We start from the raw sequence: 20,992 nt of genomic DNA, 5'->3' as shown, positions 1-20,992 counted from the left end.
GTAAAACTGCTCCATGGGTGACCTGTCACATGTTTGTTGACTCTTCCTGCCCTTCAACTGCTCTGTCATGTAGGACATTGTTGGAGGTGCCTAGTGACAGTTGTAGTGGGTGATGAAAGGGGTAGCACTTGGTTTTGAAAACAGATTTCTCATCGTCTCTGTGAGATCTTACATCATTCTGTAAATTTTATGGTGATAAGATTGACTTTGTCATATTTTATAAAGATTAGTTTTAAAGATTTAATAACAAATATTAATGTATATGCATAATAGATATATATGTACACATACATACTTATGTTTCTGACTGAAGAAACACTTTAATTACCTGAAACATTTGATTTTATAGAAAAAATACTTTGTTTTTCAGGTGAAACTTCCACCGATGATGGAAATCATAACTGCTGAACAGCTGATGGAATATTTAGGTTAGTGTTGCAAAGTGGATGATTTTATCTCTCTTTGAAAATGAAGTCTCCAAAGCACTATATTACCAAATTGCATTTTTCTGAAGTGCTATTATATAATCTAGTTTAAAATTATAATTTTGAATCTCGTAATTAAAAATTTGTGTCAGCATGTTACTGTTCTTGGGTGTTAAACCTTTCTGAGGACTTTTTCTAACCAGTGTTAAAATTCTGTAATATAAATAAGGAGACTGGTAACTTCCAGGAAAGAACAAGATACATATTAATTCCTAATAAATTGCAGAATGGGAAGTGGTACAGAAATTCTGACATTGCATGTGGAGAGTGTTAAAAAAAATACTGAGTAGACTTGAATTAAAGACCCAGGAGGTGACTTAGAACATCACTATCCAAAGTATGATTCATGGACCCATACCGGTTGATGAAGTGTTAGTTACCAATCTGCAGTGATATAGCGGTTTGTGCCAAAATGTAAGACATTTACATAAGCACACTGATTAGTTCATCTGAAGTTTTTCATAGCAAAGTTTTCTTGATGAAGGAGGCAGTGTCTTAAGTTGCAGTTTGTTTGCAGACCAACTGCTTTCAGTAGAACTTGTTTACAGAACAGGTAGCTATATATCACACTGAAGTCTCTTATAGTTTAGCAAATAGGAATTTACATATTTATACTGTTACCAAATAGGAAATCTTAATCCACATTCTTAGTTTTTTTAGTAATTAAATGTTTATTTTAAGAAAAATTTAAAAAAATTTTTTGGTTGGCTGATTAGTTTGTCTATGCCATTCCAGACTATAAGCTAGCTGATTTTTAATGAAATATAGTCTTAGTGAAGTAATGGAGATTGTAGCTTTTGGAAGACCCTTTTCTTTATGTAATTACTATCATTTAATCCTATTCACTGGTTAGGGAAATCTCATAGTGAAGGGTAGATTACTTTGAATACCCATCTATCTGGAAATAGAATTTCTATTTATACCTGTTTTAGTCTAGCTTGGTGATTCTTAAACTTTGTGAGTTCTAAATTATGTTTCATAATTGGGATCATAATTGGGAATTATGTTTCATGGGGAAAGCTAAAATATGCTTGGTGCGATTGATGAATAGCCAGTATGACTTCCAAGAAGTGTGCAAAGGAGATCACATTTGAGAGGTAATGGGGTCAAGTCATATATGGCCCTGTAGGCTATTTTTTTTTTTTTTAAGATTTTTATTTATTTATTTGACAGACAGAGATCACAAGTAGGCAGGGAGGCAGGCAGAGAGAGAGAGGGAAGCAGGCTCCCTGCCGAGCAGAGAGCCTGATGCAGGGCTTGATCCCAGGACCCTGGGATCATGACCTGAGCTGAAGGCAGAGGCTTTACCCTAATGAGCCACCCAGGTGCCCTGGCCCTGTAGGCTGTTATAGCAACTTGCCACGTTTGTGATTGAGCTTGGAAGCCATTAGAGGATTTTTAATAGAAGGCTGATGTGATCTGATTTTGAGTGTAACAAGAATTCTCTGGCTGAAACTAGAATTTAGGTAGGAAAGGACGAGCAGGGATATCAGGAAGCTATTACAACAAAAGATGCTATTATAACCGGCAAAAGAGGGTGGTGGCTTCAAACGAAGTAGTAGAAGTGGAGATTGTAAAATGTGGTCAGATTCTGGATATAGAGCTGACAGAATTTGCTGATCAGCTGAATGTAGAGTGAGAGTGGTTCACTCTGTGGTTTTTGGCTTGCACAACTGGAAGGACGGTGTTAACATCAGCTGAAACAGGAAAAAAAAATTGGAAGGAACATGTTTAGGGAGAAATAACAGGATTTTGGTTTTGGGATGTTTATTGACATCCAAGTGGAAATTTAAGGGTGGCAGTTGGATATATAAATCTGGAGTTCAGAGGAGAGGTCTGTATCGGTGTTATAGAATATAAATTTCTGTGATGATAGAAATGTTCAGTATCTCTGCTATCTAGTTTGGTAGCTACCAGCCACATGTGGCTGTTGAACTCTTAACATATAGCTAATGTGCCTGGGGACCTGAATACTAAATTTAATTTTTTTTTTAATTTTTTTTTATTTATTTGACAGACAGAGATCACAAGCAGACAGAGAGGCAGGCAGAGAAGGAAGCAGGCTCTCTGCTCAGCAGTGAGCCTGATGCGGGGCTTGATCCCAGGACCCTGGGATCATGACCTGAGCCAAAGGCAGAGGCTTTAACCCACTGAGCCACCCAGGCGCCCCACTAAATTTAGTTTTAATTAATTAAAATTATGTAGCCATATGTTGCTATTGGATAATGTATTGTGCAGTGCAGATCTAACCTACAAATATACATTTGGGAGCAGACAACGTATATAAATGGTAGACTGAGTGAAATCACAATGAGAATGAATGTAGACAGAGAATGTAAGAGATCAGTGGACTGAATATGAGACATGCCAATGATTAGAAGTTGTGGAAGAAGGAAGAACAGGTGTGTTCAAGCCAGGTAGAAGAAAAAACAGGAAACTGATTTCCCAGAATCCAAATGAAGTTTCAATGAAAAGTAAAAGATTAACTGAATCAAATGCTGCAAATAGGTTGAACAGTGTGAAGACTAAAAATTGACTATTGATTGAACCATAAGGAGGTCACTGGTAACCACAAGTGCATGGGAGGAAACCAGCCGGGGTGGGTACAAGAGAAAATTGGAAACCTTTATATATTGCCAATTGCAATGTAACATAACACAGCCACTTTGGAAAACAGTTTGTTAGTTCCTTAAAAAGTTAAACTTAGAATTACTGAATGACCCATCATTTTATGGGTCATTTAAAACATACATCTATACAGAAACTTGTACAGGAGTGTTCATGACAGCATTATTCTTTTTTTTTTTTTAAGATTTTATTTAGTTATTTGACAGAGAGAGAGAGATCACAAGTAGGCAGAGCAGCGGGGGGGGGGGGGGTTGCGGAGTAGGCTCCCTGCTGAGCAGAGAGCCTGATGCGGGGCTCAATCCCAGGACCCTGAGATCATGACCTGAGCCGAAGGCAGAGGCTTTAACCCACTGAGCCACCCAGGCACCCCTCCATGCGTGAGTTTTAAAACAGGAGTTTTAGGGAAGAGGGGGGAGATAATGACAATATGACAATAAGGACATATGACTATGACAATAAGGAGAGAATGACAATATGACAACAATGACTGCTCCACCTCCAGGTTTACTTGTAAAGAAGCATGAGAAAGAACTATCACTTGAGAAGGCTGCAGTATCAGTAAGGCAGAGCCAAATTTCATTCAGGCACAAAGGTGAAGGAAACAGTAAGAGAAGAAAATACCTGGAAGATTTTGCTGAGGAGGGTCCATGAGTTCCAGAGGACACAAAAATTCAAGATAACAATTTAGGAGTCATCAGTATAAAAATGGCATTTAGGTCTGTGGAAATTGATGAGAGCATTAAGAGAGAGCATAAAGAGAGAAGGGAAGAGGGTCAGAATTGTCCCATTAAGTTTCCCAGCATGGAGAGATGGGGTAGAGCAGTGTTTCTCAATCTTTTTTTAATTATTGCCCCCTAAGGAGCCTTTGTAGACATTTTGTCCTAATCACCCATTCCAGGAAATTTTATCTTTTATCTTTTTTTTTTTTTAAAATTCAGTTTTTTTTTTTTTTTAAGATTTTATTTATTTATTTGACAGAGAGAGACACAGTGAGAGAGGGAACACAAGCACGGGGTGTGGGAGAGGGAGAAGCAGGCTTCCCACTGGCAGGGAGCCATATGGTGCTCGATCCCAGGACCCTAGGATCATGACCTGAGCTGAAGGCAGACAGTTAATGACTGAGCCACCCAGGTGCCACCCCCCTCCCCAGGAAAATTTAATACCACAGACATACTGTATGTTTTTTCGTGTACTGTCCCCTTTGAAGGCCACAAACCATTATACTAGCTAAAATATTTTTGGCCTCTCCCCCAGGGAATCAGTTTTTGTCCTTCTGGGGGCAACATGGCTTCTGATGAAATGCATGGGGTAGATAGAGAAGAGAAGAAGTAGCCTGTAAGGTAGGAAAGAGCCAGGAGAGGGTGGTATAATGAAGCCAAGAGAAGGAGAGGGTATAGAATACTGGAGAGTCCTCTCCACGTAATTTAGCGACATGGAGGCTATTATGATCTTTACAGAAACAATGTCAGTACAGTGATGGGATGGAAATGGAGTGGTGAGTTGAAGAGCATTTTAAGGGGTGACTAAGTGGAGACCGCAGGGGCAGATAACTTTGAGAAATTTGGCAGCAATGGGTGTAAGAAGTAGGTGAGAACTAGGAAAAGGTTTAATAGAGAACATATGACTTGTACTGGATTTTAAGTGTAGTTAAAATCTAACCCCTTGTAAAGAAGAAAAACAATGTTACAAGGTTAGGTGGAAACTATTTTAAGTTCAAGCTAGAGGTGAAAATATATAAAGCATATTTGGAGGAGTGGTGAATGAGTACAATTTGATCGTATCATTAGGATGGAGATTGGATTAGGTGGGGTTACAACTAAAACTGTGGAGTCTTGGGAGCCAGGTTGAGGAATTTGGGTTTACTATCATAGGCCATTTAATCTATTTTAGTTTCTTAAGTGCAGTAAATAACATGTTAAGCATAGTTTTTAAGATGGTATCATGAGTTGTACTGTTGAAATTATAATATTTTTAATATACTGGGCTAAATAAATTACTTAAATTAATTTCACCTATTTTTAGTTTTTTCAGTGTGGCTACTCAAAATTTAAAGTTACTTATGGGCTTCTATTTGTGGCTTGCATTGTATTTCTCTTGGACAGTGTTAACCTAAACCACACTGCTATTCCATAGTTTCTAACTTCATTCTGGTTCTGCTCTCTGTACTGTCATAGGTTGATGCCATTTACCTAACCTCCTCCCTGAAAGACTCATATACTCAAAAGTATCCTCCTTCCCCTTTACCTCTGAAAAGTATTTTTTATATAATATTTGGAATTCCCACTACTTGTCTTTTTCTCTTTTATTTTTCTTATCCAGCAAATATTGACTGAGCACATACGGTGGGCAAGTTATTTGGAGGTATGAACAATGCAGTGAATGTGGCGGCATAAGTGTGCTCTACTATGAAAGTGGTTTTTTTTTGGTTTTTTTTTTTGTTTTTTTAAGGATTTTCTTTATTTGTCAGAGCGAGAGAGCACAAGCAGGCAGAGCAGCAGAGGGAGAGGGAGAAGCAGGCTCCCCACTGAGCAGGGAGCCCAATGCAGGGCTCGCTCCCAGGACCCTGGGATCATGACCTGAGCTGAAGACAGTTGCTTAACCAACTGAGCCACTCAGGTGCTCTTCTACTATGAAAGTTTTAACATGGTGGTTTCTTTGGGAGAAAATAATTAGCATGTCTTTGTATAATTTGTAGCTAGCAAAGCCACGAGGAAGCAGGACATTGATTAGAGAATTTTAATAGGGAAAAAGAAAAACTGAGGAAGAAATACCTAAATCTGGGGTACCTAAGAAGCTCAGCAGTCCTGGGTTAGGGGGATTCAACTCCTAGGGGCAGCATGAAAGTAATTATGATCCTAATGGGAGGTGGGGCAGAAGTAAGCAAGAATGAAGTGAGAAAAGGGATTCTGAAGACCCTGCCTTGCCAAAAGTAAACTTTATTCGAGACTAACCCTGCCAGAACAAATTGTTTAATTTTCTAAGCTATTTGGATTTTCTCCTCTCGAGATTACTTCAGTTCACTGGAGGAATCAGAGATGCTTTTGAATTAATAAGCAAATGCTAGTAGAAAGATTGTAAGACAAATCATTATTTGCTTTCCTAGCACCTAGCTTAGAGGCCACAGGGAATGGGAATTTTGATTGGCAAAGGTTATAGGAGGAGAAAATTTTAATTTGAAAATTTCTGTTACTAGAGTATTAGAGCAGGGCCAAACATGGACATGGCCTGTTGGAGGGCTTTGGCATTGAGAAAGGAACTTTTTGCAAGCTAGGATCCATGGGAAGTTTAATAAAATAAGGTGGGGAATAAGTATAGGTGGAAGGCAGAATGTGGGTGGGAAGATAATGTAAAGAAGCACAACACAAGCGGGAATTATACTATGACTTTAACTATCCAAAATAGTTTGTATGATGATGACTAAGGAAAACAGTTGTTCAGATGGTGGTGGTGTCTGACTTTTATTTATTTATTTATTTTTAAAGATTTTATTTATTTATTTGACAGACAGAGATCACAAGTAGTCAGAGAGGCAGGCGGAGAGAGGGGGATGGGAAGCAGGCTCCCCGCCAAGCAGAGAGCCCGATTCGGGGCTCGATCCCAGGACCCTGGGATGATGACCTGAGCCAAAAGCAGAGGCTTTAACCCACTGGGCAACTCAGGCGCCTTGTTGTCTGACTTTTAAAAAGATAATTTATTTTATCTTTACATACAGATACTATATAGGGAGGTCACTGTTGAAGCATTTTAATTTTGCCCAGAGTTGACCTGTCTTCTCTTTTCCTAATGCTCACTTGAGATAAGCTAACGACTACCAAACCCTCTCTTCGAGTTTTTGGCCTAGTATAACTGTCAGATGTTTCTTGATAACTATTTTTCTGGAATGTCCCATTAGTAGCAAAGTCTTATGGGTTCTTTTTCTGAAATTCTTTCCTCTCTCTGTATACTTCAAAATGTGAATTTATTGCAAATTCTGTTGTTTCCTCTCCCCTTCAAATTGGCCTACATAACAGTGTTACTTTCCTAAAGCATCAATTTCATACTTCACTTATCTACTTATAAAGGTAAAGATCCCTTATGATCTTTGACAAGCAGCTAGCCTTATCAACATACTATTTATGATTTTCTACTATCTGATCCAGTTTACTTGTCCAGTCATATTTCCCACCACTCTGTGACATAAATCTTTTCTTTTTTAATAAATAGCATCATCTCTGCCTTTCCTTTCTCTTTTTTAAAATTTTAAAGGTTTTTTTCTTTTCCTTTTTTTAAGATTTATTTATTTTAGAGAGTATGTGTGCACATTGGTGGGAGGGGCAAAGGAAGAGGGGGAGAGAGAGAAAATCCTCAAGCAGATTCCCTGCTGAGTGTGGAGCTGAACAATGCTTGATCCCAGGACCCTGGGATCTTGACCTAAGCCAAAGTCCAGAGTCAGTTGCTAAACCAACTGACCCACCCAGGTACCCCTACAACATAAATTTTATGTATAAACTTTCTTATGAGCTATCCATATGGCACGGCGTTTCTTTCTTTTCCTTTCGTTCTTCCTTTCTTTTTTTCTTCCTTCCTTCCTTTCTTTCTTTCTTTCAAGATTTTATTTATTTACTTGTCAGAGAGAGACAGAGTACACAGGGAGGCAGAGGGAGAGGGAGAAGCAGGCTCCCTGCTGAGCAAGGAGCCCGATGTGGGACTCAATCCCAGGACCCCAGGATCATGACTTGAGCTGAAGGCAGATGCTTAACTGACTGAGCCACCCAGGCGTTCCTCTTTTTTTCTTCCTTCCTTCCTTCCTTTCTATTTTTCATCTGTCTTTCTTTTAAGATTTTATTTATTTTTTAAAGTAAATTAAATTTTTTTTTTAGATTTTGTTTTTAAGTAACCTTTATACCCAACGTGGGCCGGAACTCACAACCCCGAGATCAAGAGTTTGCATGCTCTACTGACTGAGCTAGCCAGGCACCCCATGGCATGTTTCTTTTGTGTTTTTCTGTCACTCTTTCTCCTTCAAAGAATGCTTTTTTGCCTCACTTCCTTTCCAAGTTCTGCCCCTTTTTTGTGAATCCAGTTTAGACATGACCCCCTCCAAAGGATATTTCTAGGTGCTATAGGCTTTATCAATATCTCTCTCTTTTTTTTTTTTAAGATTTTATTTATTCATTTGACAGACAGAGATCACAGTAGACAGAAGCAGGCAGAGAGAGAGAGGAGGAAGCAGGCTCCCTGCCAAGCAGAAAGCCCGATGCGGGGCTCGATGCCAGGACCCTGGGATCATGACCTGAGCCGAAGGCAGAGGCCCCAACCCACTGAGCCACCCAGGCGCCCCATCAATATCTCTTTTCACAAAATCAATTGGTACTTCAGACATTTATCACATGTTTTACTCATTATACTTTACATCATCTCATTCTGTTTCTTGTATGTTCTTTTCCCAACCAAATTATTAGTTTTTTTTTTTTAAAGATTTTATTTATTTATTTGACAGATGGAGATCACAAGTAGGCAGAGAGTCAGGCAGAGAGAGAGAGGGGGAAGCAGGCTCCCTGCTGAGCAGAGAGTCCGATGCGGGGCTTGATCCCAGGACCCTGAGATCATGACCTGAGCTGAAGGCAGAGGCTTCAACCCACTGAGCCACCCAGGCACCCAAAATTATTAGTTTTTTAAGAGAAACATGTATTTCCTAATATTTGTTTTAGCCTATTATTAAATATTCATAATGGACTCTCTAGACTCTCAATAAATACTTTTTGATTGTAATAGTATTGTTTTCATTTGTTTTGTTTTTGTTTTGTTTTTTTTAGAGGGAGAGAGAGAGAGGGAGAGAGAGAATCTTAAGCAGGCTCCATGCCTAGTGCAGAACACAACATGGGGGTATATCTCATAACCCTAAGATCATGACCTGAGCCAAAATCAAGAGTCAGATGCTTAACTAACTGAGCCCCTGAAATAGTATTGTTGACTAAATTCAGATATAAAAGTTAGATAAGCTAGATAAAACAACACTCTTAAGAGATGATTTATTTACTTTAAAAAAAAAGAGAGATAATTTATTTAGATAAATCTCCTTTAGAAACTCAAACTTTACGGACGCCTGGCTGGCTCAGTCAGTTGAGCATCTGCCTTCAGCTCAGGTCATGATCCCAGGGTCATGGGATCAAGTCCTATATTGGCTCCTTGCTCAGTGGGGAGCCTGCTTCTCCATCTGCCTGACACTCCCCCTGTCTATGCTCCCTCTCTGACAAATAAAATCTTCACAAAAAAGAAAATAGAGACTCAAACCTAGTCTTCTAAAAATACAGATATCTATTGCTGTATAACACATCACCCCAAAATTTACTGGTTTAATAATGAATATTTATTATCTAATGGTGTCTGTACATCAAGAATCTAGGCATGGCTAGACTAAGTGACTGGTTCAAGGTCTCTCATGAGGCTGCAGTCAGGGTGTCAGCTGGGACTGCAATCTCATGCCCAGGCCCAACTCAGGAAGATCTCCTTTAAGGTTATTCAAATGGTTGTTGGCAGGATTGAGTTCCTCATAAGTTGTTGGACTGAGTCCTCAGTTCCTCACTAACTGTAGCCAAAGTCCTTTAGTTCTGTGTGATGCAGGCCTCTCCATAAGGCAGTTTATAACATGGCACCTGGCCTTCCTCAGAGAAAGCACGTGGGAGAGCATTATTACAAAGGCCACAATATTCTGTATTCTAATTTCAGAAGTGATATTTCATTATTTATGCTTTTTTTTTTTATTCACCAGAAGTGAATTAATAAGTCCAATTCATACTCAAGGGAAGGGGATTATACAACGATGTGAATACCACAAGACAGGAATTCTTGAGGTCCATCTAAAAGTAAGCTCCACACCCAGTATGGAGCCCCATGTGGTGCTTGAACTCATGACGCTGAGATCAAGATCTGAGCTGAGATCAAGAGACAGACACCTAACCAACTGAGCCACCCAGGTGTCCCTCTTGAGGTCCATCGAAGAAGCTGCCTACCATAGCCAGGCTATTCTCTTGTGCAGAAATCTTTTCTGGGCTCAGGAAAAGAGGAGTTGTGTGTTTGAGTCTTTCATAATAATTATTCTACTCTTAGCATTTAAGTTTTATCTATGGTAGCATATTCAGGGTCATTTAATATTGAATTCTAGAATGTTCTGCATCTTGACTTCACTAAGGTTTTAGTGAGGAGAGCAAATACAGTCTTTTATCATGGTAAATACAGAACCTAAATATAAGATACAAGTATAGTAATTATGTCCTCAGTTATTTGCATAAATGGTGTATAGAATTTACTTAAAGCATAGTTTTTAGTTAAATGCTATATGAAAGCCTCAACATACTAATATACAATGTGTTGTATATGGAGAGGACTCAAAAATGTTAAGTAGACTTGCTTATACATTTTTATGTATTAGTTAATTTAGTGCTTTGGGATATGGAATAAAATTATGATTGGTTAGATTTTGATATCTTAAAGTTCTAATTAAGAGCATACACAGGGGGCACCTGGGTGGCTCAGTCAGTTGGGTGTCTGCCTTTGGCTCAGGTCATGACCCCAGGGTCCTGGGATCAAGCCCCACCTCAGACTCCTGGCTCAGTGGGGGGTGTGCTGCTCCTTTTCCCTTTGTGCTGCCCCACTCATGCTCCTCTTAAATAAATAAATAAAATCTTAAAAAAAAAAAAAACACACACACAGAACACAAGTAGTAATATATTGATGTTCATAGGAAACTTTTGTTATCAGAGATTCTTGATGTTATGGGAAAGCTCTTGTTGAAAAGCTTAAGAGAATACTTGATGCAGTCTTTAGAGGTTTATTTTAAATTAGAAAAATAATACTTGTATTAAAAACAATTTTGGGTGCCTGGCTGGCTCGGTCCACAGAGGATGCAACTCTTGATCTCTGGGTTGTGAGTTCAAGCCCCACATTGAATGTAGAGATTATTTAAAAATCTTAAAAAAAAAAAAAAACACATACAGTTTTATCAACTTAGTGATTTGGGAGGCTAGGTAGAAGTTGGTTCCATGTATCACTATTTATATCAAAATAAGTTCCAGATAAATAAGATTTAAACATTAAAAAAGGTAAACATAAAATTACATGAAGAAAGCACATGTGAATGTTTGTATATGGTTAAGAGGTAAAGCTCTTTTAAACATGACATCCTACCAGAAGTTATTAATAGAAGAATTTTACTTTATTAAAACTAAATATTTCTGGGACATCTGGGTGGCTTAGTTGGTTAAGCGTCTGCCTTCAGCTCAGGGTCCTGGGATTGAGCCCCTCATAGGGCTCCCTGCTCAGTGGGGAATCTGCTTCTCCCTCTGCCTCCACCCTCCCTTACTTGTGCTATGGCACACTGTCACTTGCTCACTTGTAAATAAATAAAATCTTTCAAAAATTAAATATTTCTCTGTGTTAAAAAAATAGACATAAAGCATCACCATAAAGTCAGAATACAAAATAGGGGAAAAAATATTTACCACACAATATAACAGGAAGTGTTCTAATTCTTCTAACTGAAGAAGAGTTTTACAGAAATAGACCCATAAATATAGAGAAAAAACTGGTAGTTGCCAGAGGGGAAATGCATGAGGAGATGGGCAAAATGGGTGAAGGGAAGTAGGAAGGTATAAGCTTCCAGTTATGGAATAAATAAGTCATGGGGATGAAAGTTACAGCATAGGAAATATAGTCAATGATGTTGTAATAGTGCTGTATGATGACAGATGGTAGCTACACTTGTGAGCATAGCATAACATATAGGGTTGTTGAGTCACTATCTTATATACCTGAAACTAATATAACATTGTGTATCAACCATACTTCCATTAAGGAGCGCCTGGGTGGCTCAGTCGTTAAGTGTCTGCCTTTGGCTCAGGTCATTATCCCAGGATCTTGAGATCGAGCCCTGCATCAGTCTCCCTGCTCTGAAGGAGGCCTGCTTCTCCCTCTCCCTCTCTGTCTGCTTGTGTTCCCTTTCTCGTTATCTCTCTGTCAAATAAATAAATTATTTTTTTTTTAAGATTTTATTTATTTATTTGACACAGAGAGAGGGATCACAAGTAGGCAGAGAGGCAGGCAGAGACAGAGGGGGAAGCAGAGCAGAGAGGCTGATGCGGGGCTCTACTCCAGAACCCTGAGATCATGACCTGAGCTGAAGGCAGAGGCTTAACCCACTGAGCCACCCAGGTGCCCCAAATAAATAAATTCTTTAAAGAAAAAAATTTTTTTAAAAAGGAATTTTAAAAATCTTTTTTTTTTTTTTTTTAAAGATCTTTATTTATTTATTTGAGAGAGTGAGAGAGCATGAGAAGGGAAAAGGTCAGAGGGAGAAGCAGACTCCCTGATGCGGGGACAGCCCAGTGCGGGGGCAGCCTGATGCAGGACTCCGGGATCATGACCTGAGCCGAAGGCAGTCGCCCAACCAACTGAGCCACCCAGGCACCCAGGAATTTTAAAAATCTTAAAGGCACCTAGGTAGCTCAGTCCTAAACTGTCTGCCTTCAACTCAGGTCATGATCCCAGGGTCCTGGGATCGAGTCCCACATAGGGTTCCCTGCTCAGCCCTGCTTCTCCCACTCTCTCTGCCCCTCCTCCTACCTGTGCTCGCTCTCTCTGTTTCTCTCTCCCTCTCAAATAAATGAGTAAAAATCTTTAATAAAAAAAGACCTTCTAAAAAAAAGTGGTGTGGGGTGCCTGGCTGGCTCAGTGAGTGGAGTATGCAACTCTTGGTCTCTGGGTTCTGAGTTTGAGCCCCATGTTGGGTGTAGAGCTTACTTAAAAATAAAATCTTTTAGAAAGTCATTTTACTAAAAAAACTTTTATAGTTAAATAAGAAAAAATGATACTTGTATAGGCAGGCAATTAAAAGAAAAGTGTAGACTCTGTTGGTTAAGTGTCAGACTCTTGGTTTATGCTCAGATATTGATCTCATGGGTTGTGAAATCGAGCCCACCCACCTCGGGCTTCCTGCTCAGGTTTGCTTGAAGATTCTCTTCCTCTGCCCCTCCTCCTACTTGCTGGCTCTCTCTTTCAAATAAATAAATAAATAAATCTTAAAAAAAAAGGAAAGTATAGTTAATACATAATTAAAAAGGCAAAACATAGGGGTACCCAGGTGGCTCAGTCAGTTTAGTATCTGACTCTTGGTTTTGGCTCAGATCATGATCTCATGGGTTGTGAGATCAAGTCCCATGTTGGGCTTCATGCTTAGCGCAGAGTCTGCTTGAGATTCTTTCCTCCACTCTCCCTCTCTGTTCCTTTCCCTGCTTTCATGAGCTCTTTCTCTCTCTAAAATAATAAGATCTTTTAAAATATAAAAAAGTAAAAAGCCAAAACATAGATTAAAAAGTTACAGCATATATTAAAATGGTATTACATAGATTAAAAAGGTACCACATATACTGAAAGTCATACATATATTAAAAAGATGATGAGAGGAAGGGTGATAACAAAAATACATATATTAAATACATATAAATACATATATACCAATTTTTCAAGTACAAAAAATATTTGTGTACTTCTTAGAATGGCAAGCATTTAAAACGCTGATAACACCCATTCTTTTTTTCTTTTTTTCTTTTTTTTTTTTTTTTTTTTGACAGAGCACAAGTGGGGAAGCAGCAGGCAGAGGGAGAAGGAGAAGCAGGCTTCCCTGTGGTGGAGGGAGCCTGATGCGGGGCTCAATCCCAGGACCCTGGGATCATGACTTGAGCCAAAGGCAGTTGTGTAACCAATTGAGCCACCCAGGTTACTCAATAACACACATGTTCTTGAAAAAGTAATGAGGTAGCAATTTATATTGTTGATAGCAATGAGACTTGGTACAGTCTTTCAGAGCTTTATTGTAGTGACGTGGAAAAATGCTCAAATATATTGTAAAGCAGAAGAAATAAGTTCAAAAGCATTTTAGTATGTACATTGAAAAAAAAATACTTGAGACTATAGCAAGTAGTTAATACCAAGTTTTCTCTGAGTAGAACTGGGGGTCAGTTTTGTGTCACTTATTTCTACAGTTTATAATTAAAATCATTACCTTTGTAATGAAAAAGTAATATTTTAAAAAGGCAACTTTACAATTTCTTTTTACAGGAGATTACATGCTTGATGCAAAGCCAAAAGAAATTTCAGAAATTCAACGTTTAAACTATGAGCAGGTAATAGACACAATTTTTGTTATATTAAAATGTGTAATTTTTAACTTACGGATATATTCATTGGTCTCTGTCAGTGGCTTTGTAGGCATATTCATTTTCTTATTTTACAACCCGTTAAAAATATAAAAACCATTCTTAGCTTCAGCCAGTTTTGGCCCACAGGCCATACTTTCCTGATCTCTGTTTTATATGAGCATATATACTATATGGAATGAAACATAGGTATCATTCTACAGATCTATGAAGAATGATAACCTAGTATTTTTCTTGAAAAATTGACTTTCAGGTGAATTTGTCATTGATTCATCTTTCCTTGTTTCCTTTATATTTTATAATTAAGTTATATTTGAGAGGAAGTTGAGTAAATGATGTCTGTTGTGTGTCATTAGGACAAAATCTGTTCTTTTGTAGTTTCAATGTGTCCACATTTCTTGCATGTTTTTTTAGAGATTCTGTTTTGTAAAATAGGAGAAGCTCAAAACTATTGGACCTGGAAGAAAACAAGGGGAACTTCATTTTCTTCAGTATTCTTCTGTTTAACAGTAAAAGGCAAGAAGGAATCAGGTTCTTACAGTAGAAGGAAGTATCAGGGAAGAAATAGACATCTTTGGAACCTTTATATTTACTTTTAAAGCAACCTTTTTTACATGCTTTTACCAGTATCAAATTGGCAAAAAGGAAGCAAAACTCATTTCAGTATTACAAAGTTTCTTGAATTTGAATGATGAGATAATCTAGTCCTAATAGAATTGAAAAGCCAAATGTGATGCATTGCTTCACTCTGTAAGGTAGGAAATCTTTAGCTAAAGCCAAATTGGTATGCTAAGTCATTTAAATTCTATTAGAGTTTGTAGCTTAAAGCAGTAATTCCAAATATTTTTCCCATTAGAAAATCTTTTCAATTGAAATCTCATGCTAAGCTCTAATATAGAGAAGCAGTAAATGATATTTTATAAGTATAAAGTGTAAGATTCAATTGACATTATTTATTTATGAAATTTATATCCTCTCTTATTGAAATTAGTGAGGCTGGGGCACCTGGGTGCCTCGGTGGGTTAAGCATCTGCCTTCCGCTCAGTTCGTGATCCCAGGGACCTGGGATTGAGCCCCGCATCGAGCTCCCTTCTCCACCGGGAAGCCTGCTTCTCCCTCTCCCACTCCCCCTGCTTGTGTTCCCTCTCTTGCTGTGTCTCTCTCTCTCAGATAAATAAAATCTTTAAAAAGAGAGAGAGAAAAGAAATTAGTGAGGCTGTTTTGCTTAATACAAAAACTTGAAATTAGGACTTATAGGTGATAGTTGCAGTTTCATATCACCCTCAACATTTGTTTATTTTTGTTGCACAGTCTTCAGAAAATCTTGATTGATGAGTGTTTGCCAATGATATCAGCATTTTGTATGTTTTTTCAAGTCCATTTTGCAGTCTCAGGAAATACTTCATTAAGGTGACCTAGACTCTTAGAAAATGATTGGAAATAAAGTTTTGTTTCAAGTTGAAACAATATCTAACAACCACTTACATTTCTTAAGAGAAATACATGTCAGATGAAAAATATCCTGAATTTAAAATACACTCTTAAACTGTTTTTAAGCTATTATGATTACATTACCATTAGTTGTAAGAATAGGATGTACCAAGCTGATAAGGCTGAGTTTAAGCTGGTGTTTAATGTTCTACAGGTGTGATTTAATAATGTTCTTTTTTGTATAATTATATGTGAACAGAAATTTTTAAGCCTAAGTTTGAGAAAGACCAATGTAGAGCTGACATCTTCCTACTTAAAACTTCTTTGCTAGAAGTAGTAATATAAACAAAAAGCATAATTTTTTCCCCAGTTTTGTTTAATGATAGATACCCTGAAAACACCAGAAAGCACTGTGTGTGTGTGTGTGTGTGTGTGTGTGTGTAAGACAGGTTTTTAAATGACTGCAAATCTATTTTTAAAGTATATATTTAAATTAAAAATATTTTACTATGTCAGAAGTACCTTTGTGAAAAATTCCAAAAAACAGTTTAACCACTGGCTTAAAGGAATCAATAGTAATCCTTTGTTGTGATGTAAGCAACCATTCCAACGATTTATATTTGATATTATTAACATCATAATTTGGGTTTAGGAACAAAATGGCAAAATACTTATCCTTTAGTTCTCTGTTTACAAGTGTTCATTTTTTATCAGTATTATTAATATTTATGGAGATTATCAAATGGTGTCAATGTAGCTCTCTTAATACTACATCATTTTAAGGAAATATAGAAGATATATAAAAGTATAAGCATGAGCCCAGGAGCTGTTAGAAATTATACCTACCCTAAAGGAAATTGGGTGACTGGCAATGAAGAATTTAATAAATGTAGAAGAAAAATCAGTAGCAGAACTATAATCCTTCAATAGCCCACTGTTACTATTTTTTCAGATTCATCATTCCTATGGCTTAGGAAAAGTTTTACAACACTGAAGGGAAAAAAATGTAAGCTGATTATTTTCAAGGGTTCAACTTTTGGGAAAATTGAAAAAATATATTGTTTTGGGGAATATAGTTATTTGGAAGAGGTGAAACTGATGAAAGCCAGACTATATAACAATGTTATCCTATTATAAATTCTTCTTTGATAAATTTAAAAGATTTGAGTAATTTCTACTTTCAGTCTGTATAGTCTCTTTGGAGTTTTATGTTATTTGGTAAAACAGAATTTTGTTCTTATGACCTAAGTTTGTCTTCTTCAGATTTCAGAGTCCCTAGTTTTATTATAAAAGGATTTATTTCAGGTTCACCCTTTGTACTATAAGGCCCTCAGTAGGCTATAGTTCCCTCCTATTTTCTACCTTTAGTATGTAGCACAGTGTCTGATTAACAGTAGGGATTAAATAAAAATTATATTAAATTTTATATATTGGAGTCTTTTGTTTAATCAAACATATCCTCTGTAAGTATGACCATATTTAATGTATTAGAAATGTTAAGAAAAACATGCTTTAAAATAGTATTCATTACAGATTTATGTTACCATGTTTACAGAGAAAACAGATGGGGTCAGAATGACTTCTTAATTTGGGCAACAAGTCTTTGTATCTGTCTTTTTCTGTCTTCCTCTGACTTCATCTCCTACCACTTTCTACTTAATTTTGTTCTAGCCATTCAGGGCTCCTTGCTGTTCCATGGACATAGTATGGAATCATTTCTGCCTCAGAGTTTTGTGTGGAGTGCTTTTTGTCCCAGAACTTCACAAGACTCAGTATTTTGCTTTTGTTGATATTTAAGTGCCATTTTTAAAGAGCTCCCTCAGCCTATTTAAAGCAGTTTACAGCAGAACTGAGTGGAAAGAACAGAGTTGCCATATACCTCCTGTCCCTCCGCGTCTCCCCATCCCACACATACGGATGTTCCCCTACTATCAATATCTGTCTATCGATACATTTGTTATAATTGATGAATCTATACTGACTCATAATTATATCGCCCAGAGTCCATAGTTCACATTAGGGTTTACTCTTATTAAACGTTCTGTGGGTTTTGAAAATGTATGATGACAAATGTCTACCACTGTAGTACCATACAAAATAGTTTCATTGCCCTAAAAAATCCTCTGTGTTCTGCCTCTACATCTCTCCCTCCTCCTAATCCCTGGCAGCCCCTGATCTTTCTACTGCCTCCATTGTTTTGCCTTTCCCAGAATATCATTTGGATTCTTATAGTATGTAGCCTTTTCAGGTTGGCTTCTTTCACTTAGCAATGTACATTTAAATTTCTTTTATGTCTTTTCAAGCTTCGTAGCTCGTTTCTTTTTCTTTTTAAATTGTGATTAAAAAAAAATATAAAATGTAGGGGCGCCTGGGTGGCTCAGTTGGTTAGGCATCTGCCTTTGGCTCAAGTCATGATCCCAATGTCCTAGAATCGATTGCCTGAGGTGGACTCCCAGCTCAGTGGAGAGTCTGCTTCTTCCTCTCTCTCTGCCCTCCCCTGCTCATGCACTCTTCTCTCTCTCTTGCTCTCTCAAATAAATAAAATTTTTAAAAATATATAAAATTTAATCCCTTAACATTTTTAAGTGTATAGTTCAATAGTGTTAACTATATTCACATTGATAACAGATCTCTAGAACATTTTCATCTTGTAAAACTGTGTAATTCTAAACCCATTGAACAGCTCCGCAGCTTTTCCTTTGTCCATCCCCTGACAACCACCACTTACTTTCTGTTTCCAGGATTTTGACTACTCTAGATATTTCATGTAAGTGGAATCACATAGTATTTGTCCTTTTGTGATTTCTTATTTCACTCAGCATGTCCTCAAGTTTCATCCATATTGTAGCATGTAATAGAATTTCCTTTTCTTTTTTTAAGGCTGAATAATATTCCATTGTATGTATATACCACAGTGTCTCTATCCATTTATCTGTCAGTGGACATTTGGGCTGTTTCCACTTCTTGACTATTATGAATAATGCTACAATGAACATGGGTGTGCAAGTATCTCTTCAAGATGTTATTTTCAATTCTTTTGGATATATGCCCAAAAGTGGGAGAGGTAATACTCTTTGATTAGAAACTTTGTCTTTGGTCTTTCCAATCTAAAAGAGGTCCCTCATCCCTGTCAGTCTGTATGTCATTATCCTGTTCAATATTTCTTAAATACTTGACATTATATCGTATATATATTTGTCTCTCAAAATAGAATATTAGTTACATGAGATCAGGAACTTTATTTTACTCACTGTTATCTCTTTAGAACTCAGATTAATGCCTAGTACGTAGTAGACACTAATAAAAATTGGTTGAAGGGACAAATAAATTGGATAAAATGGAAAGTTAGAAGTAAATATGCCTGCATTCAAGTATCTGCTGTTGTTGTCATTGTTGTTTGATTTTTCTCTTTACCTTTCTCCTTTCTATTTTCAGAATATGAGTGATGCTATGGCAATCTTGCACAAACTACAGACAGGCTTGGATGTAAATGTAAAATTCACTGGTGTTCGAGTATTTGAATATACACCGGAATGCATTGTATTTGATCTTCTTGATATTCCTTTATACCATGGGTGGTTAGTGGATCCACAGGTAAGTAGAAAATTTAAAATTATATAAACGCAAATGTAGTAAAATTTTATTCATTTGGAAATTTAATCTAGATTTATATTTTCTGATTGTTATTTATTTATCATTTATTTCTTTATTTCTTTATGGGGAGAGACAATGTGTGAGCTGAAATCAAGAGCTGGACACTTAACCAACTGAACCACACAGGCGTCCCTGTGATTGTTATATTTTTGTGCTTTTACCTGAAATTAGCCAAATTGTGAGGTTCAGGGGACTGTCCTCCAGACTGCTCAATTTGTCCAAGACTTCTGACTATAACTTCAAGGAGTTAGGAGTCACCTACAAAGTTGAGTCCCCATTCTCACCAATACTTGTTATTAGATATTATTTGGAATATAGTCATACTAATAGGTATAAAATTATATCTCATTGTGGATTTGTTTGTATTTCTTAGGAGAAATGTCTGCAGATTCTTTCCCCATTTTTAATTGGGCTATTTGTCTTTTTCTTACAGAGTTGCAAGAGTTCTTTATATATTCCAGGTGTAAGTCTCTTACTAGATATATGGTTTTTAAGTATTTTTCTACCATTCTGTGGATAGTCTTCACTTTCCTGATGGTGTTCTTGAAGCCCAAAAGTTTTTAATTTTGATGACGTCCAATTGATCTCTTTTTTTTTTTTTCTTTTGTTGCTTCTACTTTTGGTGTCCTAAGAAGGCTTTGCCTAACTCAAAGTCACAAAGATTTACTCCTGTATCTTCTAACAGTTTTATAAAGTTTTAGTGCTTATATTTAGGAGTGTGATCAATCATTTTTGAGTTAATCTTTGTATATAGTTTGATGAGGGATCCAATTTTATTCTTTTGTATGTGGATATCTAGTTGTCCTAGTAGTATTTGTTATAGTCTTTGTACAAGATTATTCTTTCCCCTCATTGAATTGTCTTGGCACTCAGACTGATCTTTGTAAAATAACCCTCCCCTTGATTCCTTTGCCCCCCTTCTTCTCTTAAAAACCTCCACTATAACTCCAATACGATACAAAATCTTTATTATGATACGCAGCATTACCTAGACTCTGCCTGTCTGTCTAACTTCACCTCTTATAATTCTCCCTTTTTTTCTTTTCTTTTTTTTTAACTACTCTCTAGTAAAGTTAACTGCTCGCCTGTTCTTCAAACATGTCAAAATCATTTCTTTTTTTTCTTTTTTTAAAGATTTACTTATTTATTTGACAGACAGAGATCACAAGTAGGCAGAGAGGCAGGCAGAGAGAGAGGGGGAAGCAGGCTCCCCGCTGTGCAGAGAGCCCGATGCGAGGCTCGATCCCAGGACCCTGAGACCATGACCTGAGCCGAAGGCAGAGGCTTTAACCCACTGAGCCACCCAGGCGCCCCTCAAATTCATTTCTATTTCAGATTTTTCTGCTGGCTGATTGCCTACTGTGGAACATTGTCTTACTACCCTAATACATTGTTCTTCCAGATCTTCACGTTTCTGGTACCTCATTTTTCAGATCTCAGGTCAAATATCACCTTGTTAGACCCTTTCTGACAACTTGTTGAAGTTAGTCAACCTCCTTTTCCCCAGCCATTTCCTCCCCCATGACCGTATTTGATTTTCTTTATCACTTACCATTATTTGGAATGATTATTTACTTCTTTACTTGATTGACTCTCATCTCC

The 20,992-nt window shown here is 37.3% G+C and overlaps 1 protein-coding gene across 4 annotated transcripts in view; it reads left to right on the top strand.

The window, feature by feature from the left end:
* MINDY2 (MINDY lysine 48 deubiquitinase 2) overlaps nucleotides 1-20,992 on the top strand; it is a 73,418-nt gene that overhangs the window by 15,027 nt on the left and 37,399 nt on the right. For 3 of the 4 annotated variants that reach the window (XM_032864847.1, XM_032864845.1, XM_032864846.1), the window contains exons 2-4: nucleotides 371-428; nucleotides 14,208-14,272; nucleotides 19,172-19,330. In XM_032864847.1, the coding sequence (XP_032720738.1) occupies nucleotides 371-428; nucleotides 14,208-14,272; nucleotides 19,172-19,330 (282 nt within the window). The remainder of the gene's footprint in view (nucleotides 1-370; nucleotides 429-14,207; nucleotides 14,273-19,171; nucleotides 19,331-20,992) is intronic. The other variant, XM_032864848.1, reaches the window with a different exon arrangement.

Source organism: Lontra canadensis, unplaced genomic scaffold (assembly GCF_010015895.1).
Source record: "Lontra canadensis isolate GAN:19392208 unplaced genomic scaffold, GSC_riverotter_1.0 scaffold28, whole genome shotgun sequence".
NCBI lineage: Eukaryota > Metazoa > Chordata > Mammalia > Carnivora > Mustelidae > Lontra > Lontra canadensis.
Note: the sequence above shows the minus strand (reverse complement) of the source record. Positions and strands in the feature narration are given on the sequence as shown.